The sequence below is a fragment of the Monodelphis domestica genome, chromosome 3 (genome assembly GCF_027887165.1).
Source record: "Monodelphis domestica isolate mMonDom1 chromosome 3, mMonDom1.pri, whole genome shotgun sequence".
Classification (NCBI taxonomy): Eukaryota; Metazoa; Chordata; class Mammalia; order Didelphimorphia; family Didelphidae; genus Monodelphis; species Monodelphis domestica.
This window is the reverse complement of record NC_077229.1, coordinates 272,732,737-272,744,846: the sequence shown is the minus strand read 5'-3', so window position 1 is coordinate 272,744,846 and position 12,110 is coordinate 272,732,737. Positions and strand designations below refer to the sequence as shown.

The 12,110-nt window shown below is 40.6% G+C and overlaps 1 protein-coding gene across 1 annotated transcript in view; it reads left to right on the top strand.

Moving 5' to 3' along the window:
- Positions 1–3,599: 3,599 nt before the first annotated feature.
- The window catches only part of ABHD3 (abhydrolase domain containing 3, phospholipase), a 53,244-nt gene continuing 44,733 nt past the window's right edge, over positions 3,600–12,110 (top strand). Inside the window, exons 1-3 of the mRNA XM_001367082.4 lie at positions 3,600–4,004; positions 4,703–4,866; positions 6,030–6,212. Coding sequence (XP_001367119.3) covers positions 3,858–4,004; positions 4,703–4,866; positions 6,030–6,212 — 494 coding nt within the window. The 5' untranslated portion in view covers positions 3,600–3,857. The remainder of the gene's footprint in view (positions 4,005–4,702; positions 4,867–6,029; positions 6,213–12,110) is intronic.

The window sequence follows — 12,110 nt, the reverse complement described above, 5'->3', positions numbered from 1 at the left end:
TACTGCAATCTCATCCTAGAGCCTCCTCAGCCTGGAACATTCTTTGGTTCCTGCTCTCTTCTTGTATCATCCCATTATGATACTAGCCATCCTCCAGGGATGGGACTTCCCTTTTAGGGCAGAGTCCAGGCTAGCCAGCTTTCATTCCCTTACAGGCTGTTTCTGACCCTCTAGAGTCTAGACTCTTACCTCCACTCACATCTTTTTAGTTCCCTTTCATATGTTGTCTTCCTCCCTTTAGAAGGTAAACTCCCTGAGAGCAGGCACTGACTTCCTTTCTACATATATTTGCATCTCCAGTTATGCTTAGCAGAACACTTGGCACAAAATATTTAATGAATGTTTGTTGCCTTGCCTCACCTTCTTTCCTGGTTAACTTTATTTTTATGACCTCCTCCTTTTCCCTGGACTCATTTGACCTCTTGGTTGCCAGCCTTCTGGATGATAATTATTTGTGGTTTATCCCAGATCTCATCTCCAACCCTGGCCCTAAATCTAACATATATATAATGGATGGGTAAAAAAAAGGTATATGTATACCATCATATCATTTAAATCCCCAAACTAGGCACATAAATGGTTGGAAGGTAAAGGGGGATATTATTAGATCATCTTAGTTCTAAAACTAGGTTTTTGCTTTGGTAGTGGTTGAGAGAGACTTTTAAGTGGGAAATTACAAAAGAGACCCTTGTTTAAGCACCTGTGTAAGTATGCCAATATACTTGTGAGACAGACACAGGAAGGAGTTGAGAGGCAGGTGTCCAAACATTTTGCAAGAAGGGCCAGTTAGTGGGGGCAGCTGGGTGGATTGAGAGCCAGGCCTAGATGGGAGATCCTGGGTTCAAATCTGGCCTCAGATACTTTCTAGGTGGGTGACCCTGGGCAAGTCACTTAACCCCCATTGCCTAGCCCTTACCACTCTCCTGCCTTGGAACCAATACACAGTATTGATTCTAAGGTGGAAGGTATGGGTTAAAAAAAAAAAAAGAATAGCCAGTTAGGCTAGTAGTACTGAACAAACAGAGTTCTCAGCAGAGGGTTGAAAAGAATGGTGTTTCGGCTCATTTCCTTCTCACTGGTCAAGGTTTAGCCATCATGTACCTGACTTTCCACCCCCTTCCTCTTCACCATCAAGCCATTTCATTTTTATCAAAGTCAGGATAAAGCATTTGTATGTCTTAGGTAAACTTTTAAAATTCATTATGTATCACTGTACTCTGGAGGCCTTCATTAGGTTAGGACATGTGATTTAGCATAATCAAATGCAGACCTATGGACTATGGAAAGTTTGATTTTCTGAAATTAAAGATATATTCATTTAAATAAAGTGTGATTAAAAAGCAGCCCTCATTGTTACCCCGAGGGCTACTCCTAAATCACCTACTTTTCTTGGCCCTTCTTGTTCTGTAAAGGGTGAATCCCAAATAATAAAATACCCAAGTCAGCTGCCAAATTTTATGGTGATTTAATTGATATAGTAGAGAAGATTTTAAGAAAGAGGAAGGAAGGGGCTAGTACCGGGCAGGAAGATAGGAGATCTAGAAAGTAAGGGTTTGAGTGTGAAGAAGAAAAAAATCAGCTTGACCTCCAAAGAGGCTTAGCTAAGATGCCCAAACCTGAAATCATCTCCAGGGCAAACTCACCATCCAACAGTCCAAGATGTTGGAAGGTTTAGCATGCTGCCAGCCAGAGTCGTCTCTCCAGGGAAAGAGAAAGAGGCAGAAACTGACAGGCCTTATATGGACCTTTTTTACAACACTTTTCTGTGTCTCATCTGTACCAATGTTGACTTAGCTTGACTTGGGACAGCTCAGAGGTCTGTCCTTTTTTTTGCACATGTCTGTTGAAGGCCTTCTCCTCAGATAATTAAATCTTGAGTTTGATGCAGACCTTTCAAAATCTTGTTAAACTGAGTAGAGTGGAGAATGTGGGTTTTCCAAGACCTGATTCTGTTATTCCAAGCATCTCCATTGTTATTGATCAGGAAGTAGCTAAATCAGATCTTCTAAAGAATGGTCTGATTAGGGTGGAATAGTTTTAAAATTCACAGTTCTTTGAACTGGGAACAGTTTTCATAAATGAAATACTGCAAAAGTAGTAATGGTGGGGGTGGAGAGACATGAAATTGATGTTTAAATAAAAATATGTGTTTATATATTCACACATGTATGTACATAGAAATATATATCTGTCTATATCACCTATTAATATGAACCACGAAGGGTCAATATTCTTAAGATCTCTTCCCTCTTACAACTAGAGGACTACATTAAGGCCCATCTCTATCATCCCTTAGGCCTGTAGGTGAAGTCCTTGCTGTAGTCTGTTCACTTTTAAAGCAGTGTTGGAATGTTATTCAGAGATATTTCAATACTTAGCTGATACCTGATACAAGGTGGATAGAAATGTTCTTTCCTATAAAGAATGTTACTTTAAATTAAGTTAAGCTTAAATTGGCACTTGACATACAAATTAAAAGGGACACAAAAATGCTGAACTCAAAAAACCGTTTAGATAAACTGATAAAGCTCACACCTTACACAAATATTTATCATTTTCTTTTTGGTGAGTGGAATTCCTGCCATTCTCAGGAGTTATCTGTTGTTTCATGTTTTGTTTTATTTTCATGTTTACTCTTTTAAAATGTAGCTAAAGATTATTTTGCAGGGTGTCCCAGAATCTAAATGTTCAGAACCCTTATAGATTCATAAGTAGAACTACCTAGAGCTGAGCATATAGAGTTAATCACTTAAACATGGAGACAACTCGTAATGTGGAATTCTAACCCCTCCCTCTGAGCCTTTTCAGATACCTAATTAAATTTCCTGGCTTTATTGTCGTTGCTATAAATAAACTTGGGAAAATCTCCTTCCCAACCCTTTTCCTGTGCGCCGGTAGTAAATGACCAGACTTTTCACAAAAAGGATTGACTCGGGGTGAGGTGACTACCAAACCCTGAGCATTCCGGGGACTGCGATTTTGGAGGTCAAGTTCTCGTTTTTTGGCCCATTTCCTCTACTTCGGGGGACAGAGTAGGCACTCACTTGTGATCCATGCCCGTGATGTCGAATATGTAAGCGCGATTGGGTGCTCACATTTCTATCGAGAGTAACATTTCTAGTCGCCTCCTCCGCCCTCCCCCTGCCCTCTCCACTTCGGTCGTTCTTCGGAGGCCACAGCGAAAGAGTGTCTCCCTCTTCACTTTACGCTACGACTTTCCGAACACTTTTCCCTAACCCCGGAGTCCATCCTCAGTCCTCGCCGGGCCCCTAAGGCTACCTTAAGCCTTTCCCTGGGAGGGTTAACCCACTCGGGGCAGGAACTGCTCAAGGTCATAGCTGCCAATCGTCGTCCGGAGGCCAGAAAGGGGGACCTGACCTCTCTATTATTTAGCAATGACCCCAAGTTGACTCCCTTTCCCGGAGGGTTTTAAATGGGGTCGGTTTCTTGAGTTCCCCGCCCCCTCCCGTCCCTCCCCCCGCCCCTGCGGTCAGCCCTAGGTTCCCGGCGACTCCTCTGGAAGGTTCCTTAGTCGAAGGCGGGGGCGGCTCCCCGTAAAGCCGGGGAGGAGCCGCAAGCGGCGGCGGCGGCCGCAACAGTGGGCTGGGGGGGGGGGGGGAGAGGGGGGGCGGTGACGGGTGGCCCCAGTTACGTCTCCGGCTCGGCTTTGCCCGCCCCGCTCCAGTAGGCGGAAACGGTCCATTTCCTCGGTAGGAGCCGCTGTAGAGGAGTGCCGGCCACCAGCCCGGTTGCTGCTGCGCGCCTCCTTGCTTCAGCACCCGGAGCTCGGGTCCTCTCCATCCTCCCGGGACCAGGACCGGCGCGATCGGTGGCGCACGGTGCTGCATCGGCTGGACATGGACCTGGAGATGCTGTCTCGGGAGTTTTCCCTATATCTGGAGCACCAAGTCCGTGTCGGGTTCCTGGGCTCGGGCGTGGGCTTGTCTCTGGTCTTGGGCTTCAGTGTTGCCTACGCTTGCTACTACCTGAGCAGCATTGCCAAGGTGAACTGGGGAGTAGGGGATCTAGAGGAGCTGGGGCGCCCTGGGGGCGGGGGTGGGGCGCAGAGGAAGAGGAACGGGTACGGGGGCGGGGGCGGGGAAGGGGGAAAGGTGCCAAGGTGTCTTTTAATTAGTGAGGCCAAGAAAACTTGAACACTGTTACACTGGGGTTCAGGAGACACCCAGTTTGAAAAGGAATGGAAAGATGACCACTTTCTCCAAACTACCGGCATTCACGCTTTTGGTAAAGTAAAACGTTTTTAACGGGAAGAAGCGGGAAACGCACCCGAGCCCCATCTCCTAAGCTACCCATATTCATTCCTTTCTGGCGCTAGGGAGCAGCAACCCAGGTCTCTTGCTAAAGAGATGCCGGTGACCCTGGCTGACCTCAGAGCACACAGCTAGCATAAGTGCCGGGCTGTCGCTGAATCGCTTTATTATTGATGAACTATGGTAGGGTTCTGGGTGTCTCTCCGAAACTGCTGGGAGTTGTTGGCGTGGCTTCCTTTGCTCACTCTACACCATCCCTGGGACTGTTGCAGAAATAAAACTTCCGAGTCAGTTGCAATTCATTTTGAGTTCTTTGCCAAAGGCCCGGGAGCAAATGGAAAGAGACAGAGAGAAATAGAGACACAGAGACAGAGAATAAATGTGTGCGACGACAGTTTTTTTAACCTTTCACTGATCCTGACTTTTCCCAGAAACCCCAACTGGTGACAGGGGGTGAGAGTCTGAACCGCTTCCTTCAGGACCATTGTCCTGTAGTGACAGAAACCTACTATCCTACCATTTGGTGCTGGGAAAGCAGGGGGCAGACTTTACTGAGACCTTTCATCACTTCTAAGCCCCAGGTGCAGTACAGAAAGTAAGTACATTTAAGGTGTTTTGTTCTTCCCCAGCCATTTTTCACTGCCTTCCAGACAGGATCTCCCCACCATCCAATGCCTGGGCTTTAGTACTTCTGTTTAGTAAATATAGTACCTGGGGTAGAGGTGTGTGAATAAAAGGCACCAGAACCCAGAAATAGGTGCAATAAACCAAATGGAAGTGATGTTCCCAGTTATTGCCATTTTACCACTATTTTGATCCTAGAAGGAACAGCCCGTTTCTAGAATTAAAAGAAATGTGTTTGTACCTGTTTCCAAGAGCTGATTCAGCTGTCCCAGAGTACCTAAGCCCTTTGGTGATATGCACCATAGAAACGAAAGATAGTCAATTAATGATGAAAAAAAATGAAAAGGTCCTATTCCCTGTGGCTTTTCAGATATGGATTTCACTTATGTGCTGAGATCACTTTATACTGGTGAATGAATGGATTCTGGTAGTAATGACCTTCAGGCACTAAAGACAGTCCAGAATGTAGCAGTAACCAGGAGACAGAGATGGTGCCTATTATTAATTTCCCTGAGTCATCTAGTCCTTCTGGAGTTCCTTTTGTTGCCTGGAACTTGGACTGTTTGGGAACATAGTGTGAGTTCATTGATGCTCTATGATAGGTACTTTAAAATATTTTAAAAGTGTTATCTGTTCCTTGATTCTGGTAGGAGATAGCATCATTTAGCTGAAAGCATACTTAAGACCAGGAGTCGGGTCTAAATTATATCTATTTCTAATTCATTGACCTCCCTGATAAACTTAATCAAATTGGAACTAATACTGACTCTTCATCCATTTCATGATGATGGAGAAATATGAAAGAATTTGGACTGCTTTCAGGCACTGTGAAAATATTATTATCATTATTAGATAGCATTTTCAAAATTCAGGCCACTGAAGATAACCCCAAAACAAATGCTATTATCATAATAACCTTGTATTCAAAGAAAGTGGCTTTTCCCTAGCTTCTCAGAAGCACATGGAAATGCAGAAAAACATAACCATTTTTAAATTAACAAGTAATGTTATAGACCTATAGTTCTTAAAATTAAGATCCTCTATAACATTAATTTAATTGTTGGAGTAATTAAGTAGTAAGGATAAACACTACAAAAGAAAATAATTTTTTTTGTCTTTTTAATTTTTTTAAAGTGAGCTTATTAAAACAGCAGATGGAGGACAGATTTCACTGGATTGGTTTGATAATAATAAGAGTACATGCTATTTGGATGCTAGTACCCGACCGACTGTCTTATTGCTGCCTGGCCTCACAGGAACAAGCAAAGAATCTTACATCCTTCATATGATCCAATTCAGCGAAGAATTGGGATACAGGTACCATTGAGTGTTTTATTCCAGCTAAATGAAATATATTAATACATGATGATGATCATAGGTATATATGTCATCTACTGGCATAATTAAAACATTGCCAGCACAGCAGGTACTATAACCCCCCTAAGACTGTATTCTTAATGTCTCACTCAGAGCTTGGTTTAGGAAGCCACAACTTCTTTCTCAAGCATGGGACCATGTCCTAAGTGTGTGAAAACACTTAAAGCATTAGAATTTGTTCCAAGGTTATTCTTATTGTTTCAGAGATGATTCACCTCTCTTGTGTCTGACCAAAGGTTGTAGGCTTGTGGCAAGTGTTAGCTGCAGCATTTTTTTTTGGTGACTATGCTTAGCCTAGTTTCCAGGCAGGATTTTATTTTTCCACAGGTACCTTGCCAACAGCAAATTTTAAATCCAGGTTCTATTTATTTCTGCATCCAAAAGCACAAATATTAGTTGCATTGAGTCAAAAGGGACTTTTGCTCATGTGTGTAGTCATTTCAACACATTCAGATTCTAACTTTGAAGAGGAAGGACATGGACACCTTATATGAGAAGTAGTTCTGGAAGGGAAATCTTTGGGCATGATTTCAGCATTCATTTATGTTCAAAATCTTCAGCCAAGCAAGTTAAACTGGAATGGCAGATCTGAGTCTTTATTAAATATTAGACTTGGACAGAAAACAATACTAAGGCTTTTTAATAAGTGTTGAAACTGCTACCTCCAGGCTTAGCCTGAATCAATTTCAAAGCTATTTTTTTAAAGTCTCTTGGGACAGGACTTAAACCCTAAGTTGCCACTAGACAAAACTTCCTTCTATCACCTAGAGAAATTATCCAAGACCACTCTCAGAACCCTCAGGTTAAAAATATTACATTGGACTTCCAAGGAGTAGGAAAAGTCTAGCTTACTTTGTCCTATGCTTTTTTTTTTATTTTAATTTTAATATATTTTTTAAATCCTTACCTTCCATCTTGGATTCAATACTGTGTATTGGCTCCAAAGCAGAAGAGTAATTAGGGCTAGGCAATGGGGGTCAAGTGACTTGCCCAGGGTCACACAGCTGGGAAGTATCTGAGGCCAGATTTGAATCTAGGCCTAGGTCTCAATCCACTGAGCTACCCAGGCTAACACTGTGATCAAGACACCAGATATTTATTGAGCTTTGTACTAGGGAAATGTAAATATTTAAATATATTAGAAACAGCCCCTGGTCTTAAAAAGCTTTGAATTTGGCACATGGAATAGGGAGGATTGAACTAGGCCCTACTCTGCTGTCTGTAGATCCAGCCCATCTAGAAACTGTTATTAGATTAAGAGACTTTGGATCTTCATCTGCTCAGGCTTGAAGGTTGTAGAAAGAGTGAATAGACCTTGATCATCATGCTTACTCACTGGCCTTAGTTGTAACCTCATTTATTAGTCCCGAGGAGTCTTAGAATCCAGGTTAGGGCCAGGTAAATCATAGAAAGAAATGCCACCTGGGTTTCAAAGGTCACCAAGTTAAAAATAGCCTGGAGGCTTGGAAGATGATAATCTCATGGTCTTAAGTAATAACAATAATAATAATAATTATTATTAATATACTACTTTAAAGTGTTTAAACTTTTTGTTTCTCACAACTAGGTGATATAGGTGTTATTATGTTTTTATCCCCATTTTACAGATAAGGAAACCAAGGCTGAGAGAGGTTAAGTGATTTATCAAGGGCCAGTGATAAGTGTGTGAGGTAGGACTCGAAGTCAGGTCTTCCTGGTCCCAAATGTCCTACTTGACGTCATACTCTATTAACCTAGGTAATGAACCATTACTAGGTTTCTGACTCGCTGAAATCGAGGGACATGGCATTATTGTCAGATCTGTGACTTTGTAGAGAACTCCCTGTACTAGCTTGGATAGGCAACTGTTCTGCCATTTGTGATCTGGGGCACTAAGTGGTCAAGTGTTTTGCCCTGGGTCACCCAGTCTCTATGGGTCAGAAGGAAGACTTGAACTCAGGTTGTCCTAATGCCAAGATTAGCTCTATTTTCTATGCTTCTGATAGCTTAATCTCATTACGAAGTGTTATTGGGTTATTTTCTACCTAGTTTTATAATATAATAACATACATAGTATAGTCTACATAGTAATTAAGCCACTACCTGACATAAAAGAATTTAATAAATTTAAGGAAATTTATGAACTTGGTCATCAAATTTTATTTAATTTACCATTTAATTCATTACTGTTTAGATGTCATTTAGGCACTAAAGATGTAATTTGCTCTTAGCTTGGGGATCAAACACTAGTTTAATTTTTTTTTAATAAAGATGTTTTCTTTTAGGTAACAAATTCCCTATACTTTAACTAAAACACACAAAAACTAATGCTGAAAATTTTCTTTTCTTTTAAAAAAATCTTTACCTTCTGTTTTAGAATCAATATAATTACTGATTCCAAAGCAGAAGAGTGATAAAGGGTCAGCAGTTGAGGTTAAGTGACTTGTCCAGGGTTACAGAGTTAAGAGTTTTCTGAGGCCAGACTTGAACCCATGTCCTCCCAACTCCAGGCCTGGAACTGTATCTATTGAGCCATGCAGCTGTCCCTAATGCCTATTATTTTCAAGCATATTATACCTGAAGCCTCTTTAACTTTAGCTTCTAATGATACATTTCCATAATCCTTTGAACTCTATTAATTTAAAATTTATAACTTAAAATTAAATGAACTGGGGTCTAATTTTTCACATTGATAAGGAAACAAGAGTTTAATAAACATATTGATTTTAAGGTTATAGGAAGAATTTTTGGCCTACAAAAGAGAACAAAATATGCTTAATTCCTTTAAAATTACTAAATTAGATTATTACAAATAATTGTTATTTAAAAATTTTATTTAAATTAATTTAGAATAAATTTTTATGTTAATCTATAAAATCAGCCTTCACTATTAAAACTCTCATCCATTTAAATACTCTTTTGCCAGTGTAGACTACACTCTATCTACCTCTTTAAATTGTATATAATTGCTTTTCATAGCTTCCTATAAGTACTCCAGAGACCTAGAATACTGGAAATCTATTTTAGGACTTTTAACCTTCTGCAAGTAGTGGAGCTAGAGCCTTCTCTGAAAGCTTTTAACATTGCAAGGCTACTAATAAAGTACTTGGCCTTTTCATTTGTTATTTCTTGTTCTATGACTGGTCTAATGCTTTTTTCAGTTATATTTCTTGGCGGTTTCTTTTTATCTTTTTTTTTTTTAACCTTCACCTGCCATCTTAGAATCAATACTAAGTATTGGTTCCAAGGCAGAAGAGAGGTAAGGGCTAGGCACGGGGGTGGGATGTTATGTGACTTGCCCAGGGTAGCACAGCTAGGACATGTCTAAGATGGGATATGAACCCAGGAACTTCCATCCCCAAATCTGTCTCTCTTTTCATTAAATTGTGGAGTTGCCCCCCTTAAAGATGTTCTTGATGCCACTCTTTGTATACAGGTTATTCTTGTTAGTTTTGTTGTCTTATCTGACTCTTTGCACCTCCTGGACCAAGCTGCCCACGGGGTTTTCTTGTTAAAAATACTGGAGTGCTTTTCCATTTCTTTCTCTAGGCAGGCTCTTTCTTAGAAAATCATTAAAACAGATTTCCCAAGAATCTAAATTGGATTGTCTTAATCCAAGTCATGTTATCCTTATATATACTTTTAAGTAACATAGTTACTTTGAAATTTTTGCTGACATTTTCACTCTAAATTAAGAAAGAGAAGTCTTGTAGCATCTGGATACTAGGCTGTTGCTGTTCTTAATTTAGCTATTCATTTAGCTACTCAGACGCGTGATCTCCTGAGTGTAGGTACTCCTGTTTGACCAAGTCACAGTCTCTTCACACTTTATCATCCGGCGTGATCCTCATATATCTACCCCAGCTATGTGCCAGAGGTCTTCCTCTAGAGCTTTTATGGTCATGCAAAACCCACTTCCATATCGGTCATTGTTGTAAGAGCACATTCACACAAACCAATACCCCCCCACCCCCAAATAAAACCAAAGAGACACTGATGGGACAGATGACTCTAGCAGTTCTTTCTCTGGAGGGGGTAGCATTCCCCGTCACAAGTCCTTCAGGATTGTCCCAGATCCGTGCATCGCTGAGAGGAGCCAAGCTGTCATAGATGATCATCCTCCAGGGTTATGGTTACCGTGTACAACATTCTCCCAGTTCTGCCGATTTCGCTCTGCATCAGTTCCCAGAGATCTTTTCAGCTTTTTCTGAAATCATCCTGCTTATCATTTCTTATGGCAGTCTAGTTTTTTTTAATGCCTCAATGGTAGCAATGTTTTACCCACACTCTAGCTATCGTTTTCCATTCCTGCTACATGACTGCTCTAACTCCCTACTTATCTTTGATGTCTTACATCACATCACGAATGATGGAATTATGCTGCTACTCGTTTCTCCCTGACTCACCATAGCGCTCTTAACCCCCTTGTTTGTTCACCTTTGAGATCCTAACCCTCAGATATTTTAAGAATTTAAAGGATGCTCATGTGAAAGAGAGATTACGTTAGTTCTGTGACATCGCAGAGAACAGGACAAAAACGGTGGGTATAAGTCTGAGAAAGGCAGAGTTAGGATCTGGGTAAATAAAAACTTTCTAATTAGGAGAGCTGTTCCAGAGTGAAGTGGGCTGCCTTAGGAAGTAGTGAGTTCTAAAGCTGAATAAGGCAGTGAACCAAGCACTGGACTTGCAGTAAGAGAAGACTAGGTTCAAATCCCACCTCACACTTACTAGTTATTATTAATTTTTCTAGCCTCAGACTCCTCTGTAAAATGAGAGGATTGGACACTGTGATCTTCTAGGTCCCTTCCAGCTTTTGAGTCTGTGATCTTGTTCTCTTCATGAAGGCTGGAATGCCACTTGTTTGGGATTTTATAGAAGAGATTCTTGTTTAGGTAGTTGGTCAGAGATTCTGTGGCCCTTATTAAATTGGGCAATGAGGCCTTCAATGGTAATCTTTAAAAATAGTTTCAGTAATTGTTGGGAAGAGAAGCTAGGTGGCAGGGGGTGGGGGCAGTGGATAGTGTTGGATTAGAAGTGAGGCTGATTTAAGTGGAAATTTAACCTCTAACACTTTAGCTATGTGATGTTGCCTGAGTCACTTAATCTCTGTCTGGCTTGCTTTATCTGCAAACTGGGAAAGATAATAGTACCTACTTACTTATAATACATATGATATATATATGCATATATATATGAATATAAAGCACTTACAGGATTATTGTGAGGATCAAATGATAATACATATGAAGTTTTAGTGGTGTGATCCTGGTTAAGTCACTTAACCTGAAGCTGAGCCTCAGTTCTCTCACCTACAAAATGAATATAATAATAGAATTCATCTTAAGGGTTGTTGTTAGAATCAAATGAACAAAGGCATGAAAGCATTTTACAGTGATAAGTACTGTAAACTATAACTATTATTCTTGGTTCAGCCACTTACTACGTCTTTGACCTTAGACAGTCTATTTTCCTGTCATCTCTATGACATCAGAGAGTTGGACCAGATAATCCTAAAGCCTCTTTCAAATCTAAACCTATGTTTATATAATCATTAATCAGTTGCTTGTTAGAAAGAGTGACTTTTGCCCAGGATTTGGCAGCGTTTAGTTCCAATGTGTTATTATTCCAAGCAAAATCTCTATCAGTCAGTCAAAATTATTATTATTAAGGGCTTCCTCTCTTTTAGGCACTGTGCTAAACCCTACAAAGAAAGATAAGACCATGGTATTTGCCCTCAAGGATCTCGCATTCTAAAAAGAGTTAATGTGAGCTCTGGGAGGGGATAGGGAAAGAACATGAATCATGTAACCACGGAAAAGTATTCTAAATTAATTAATCAATAAAACATTTTAAACATTT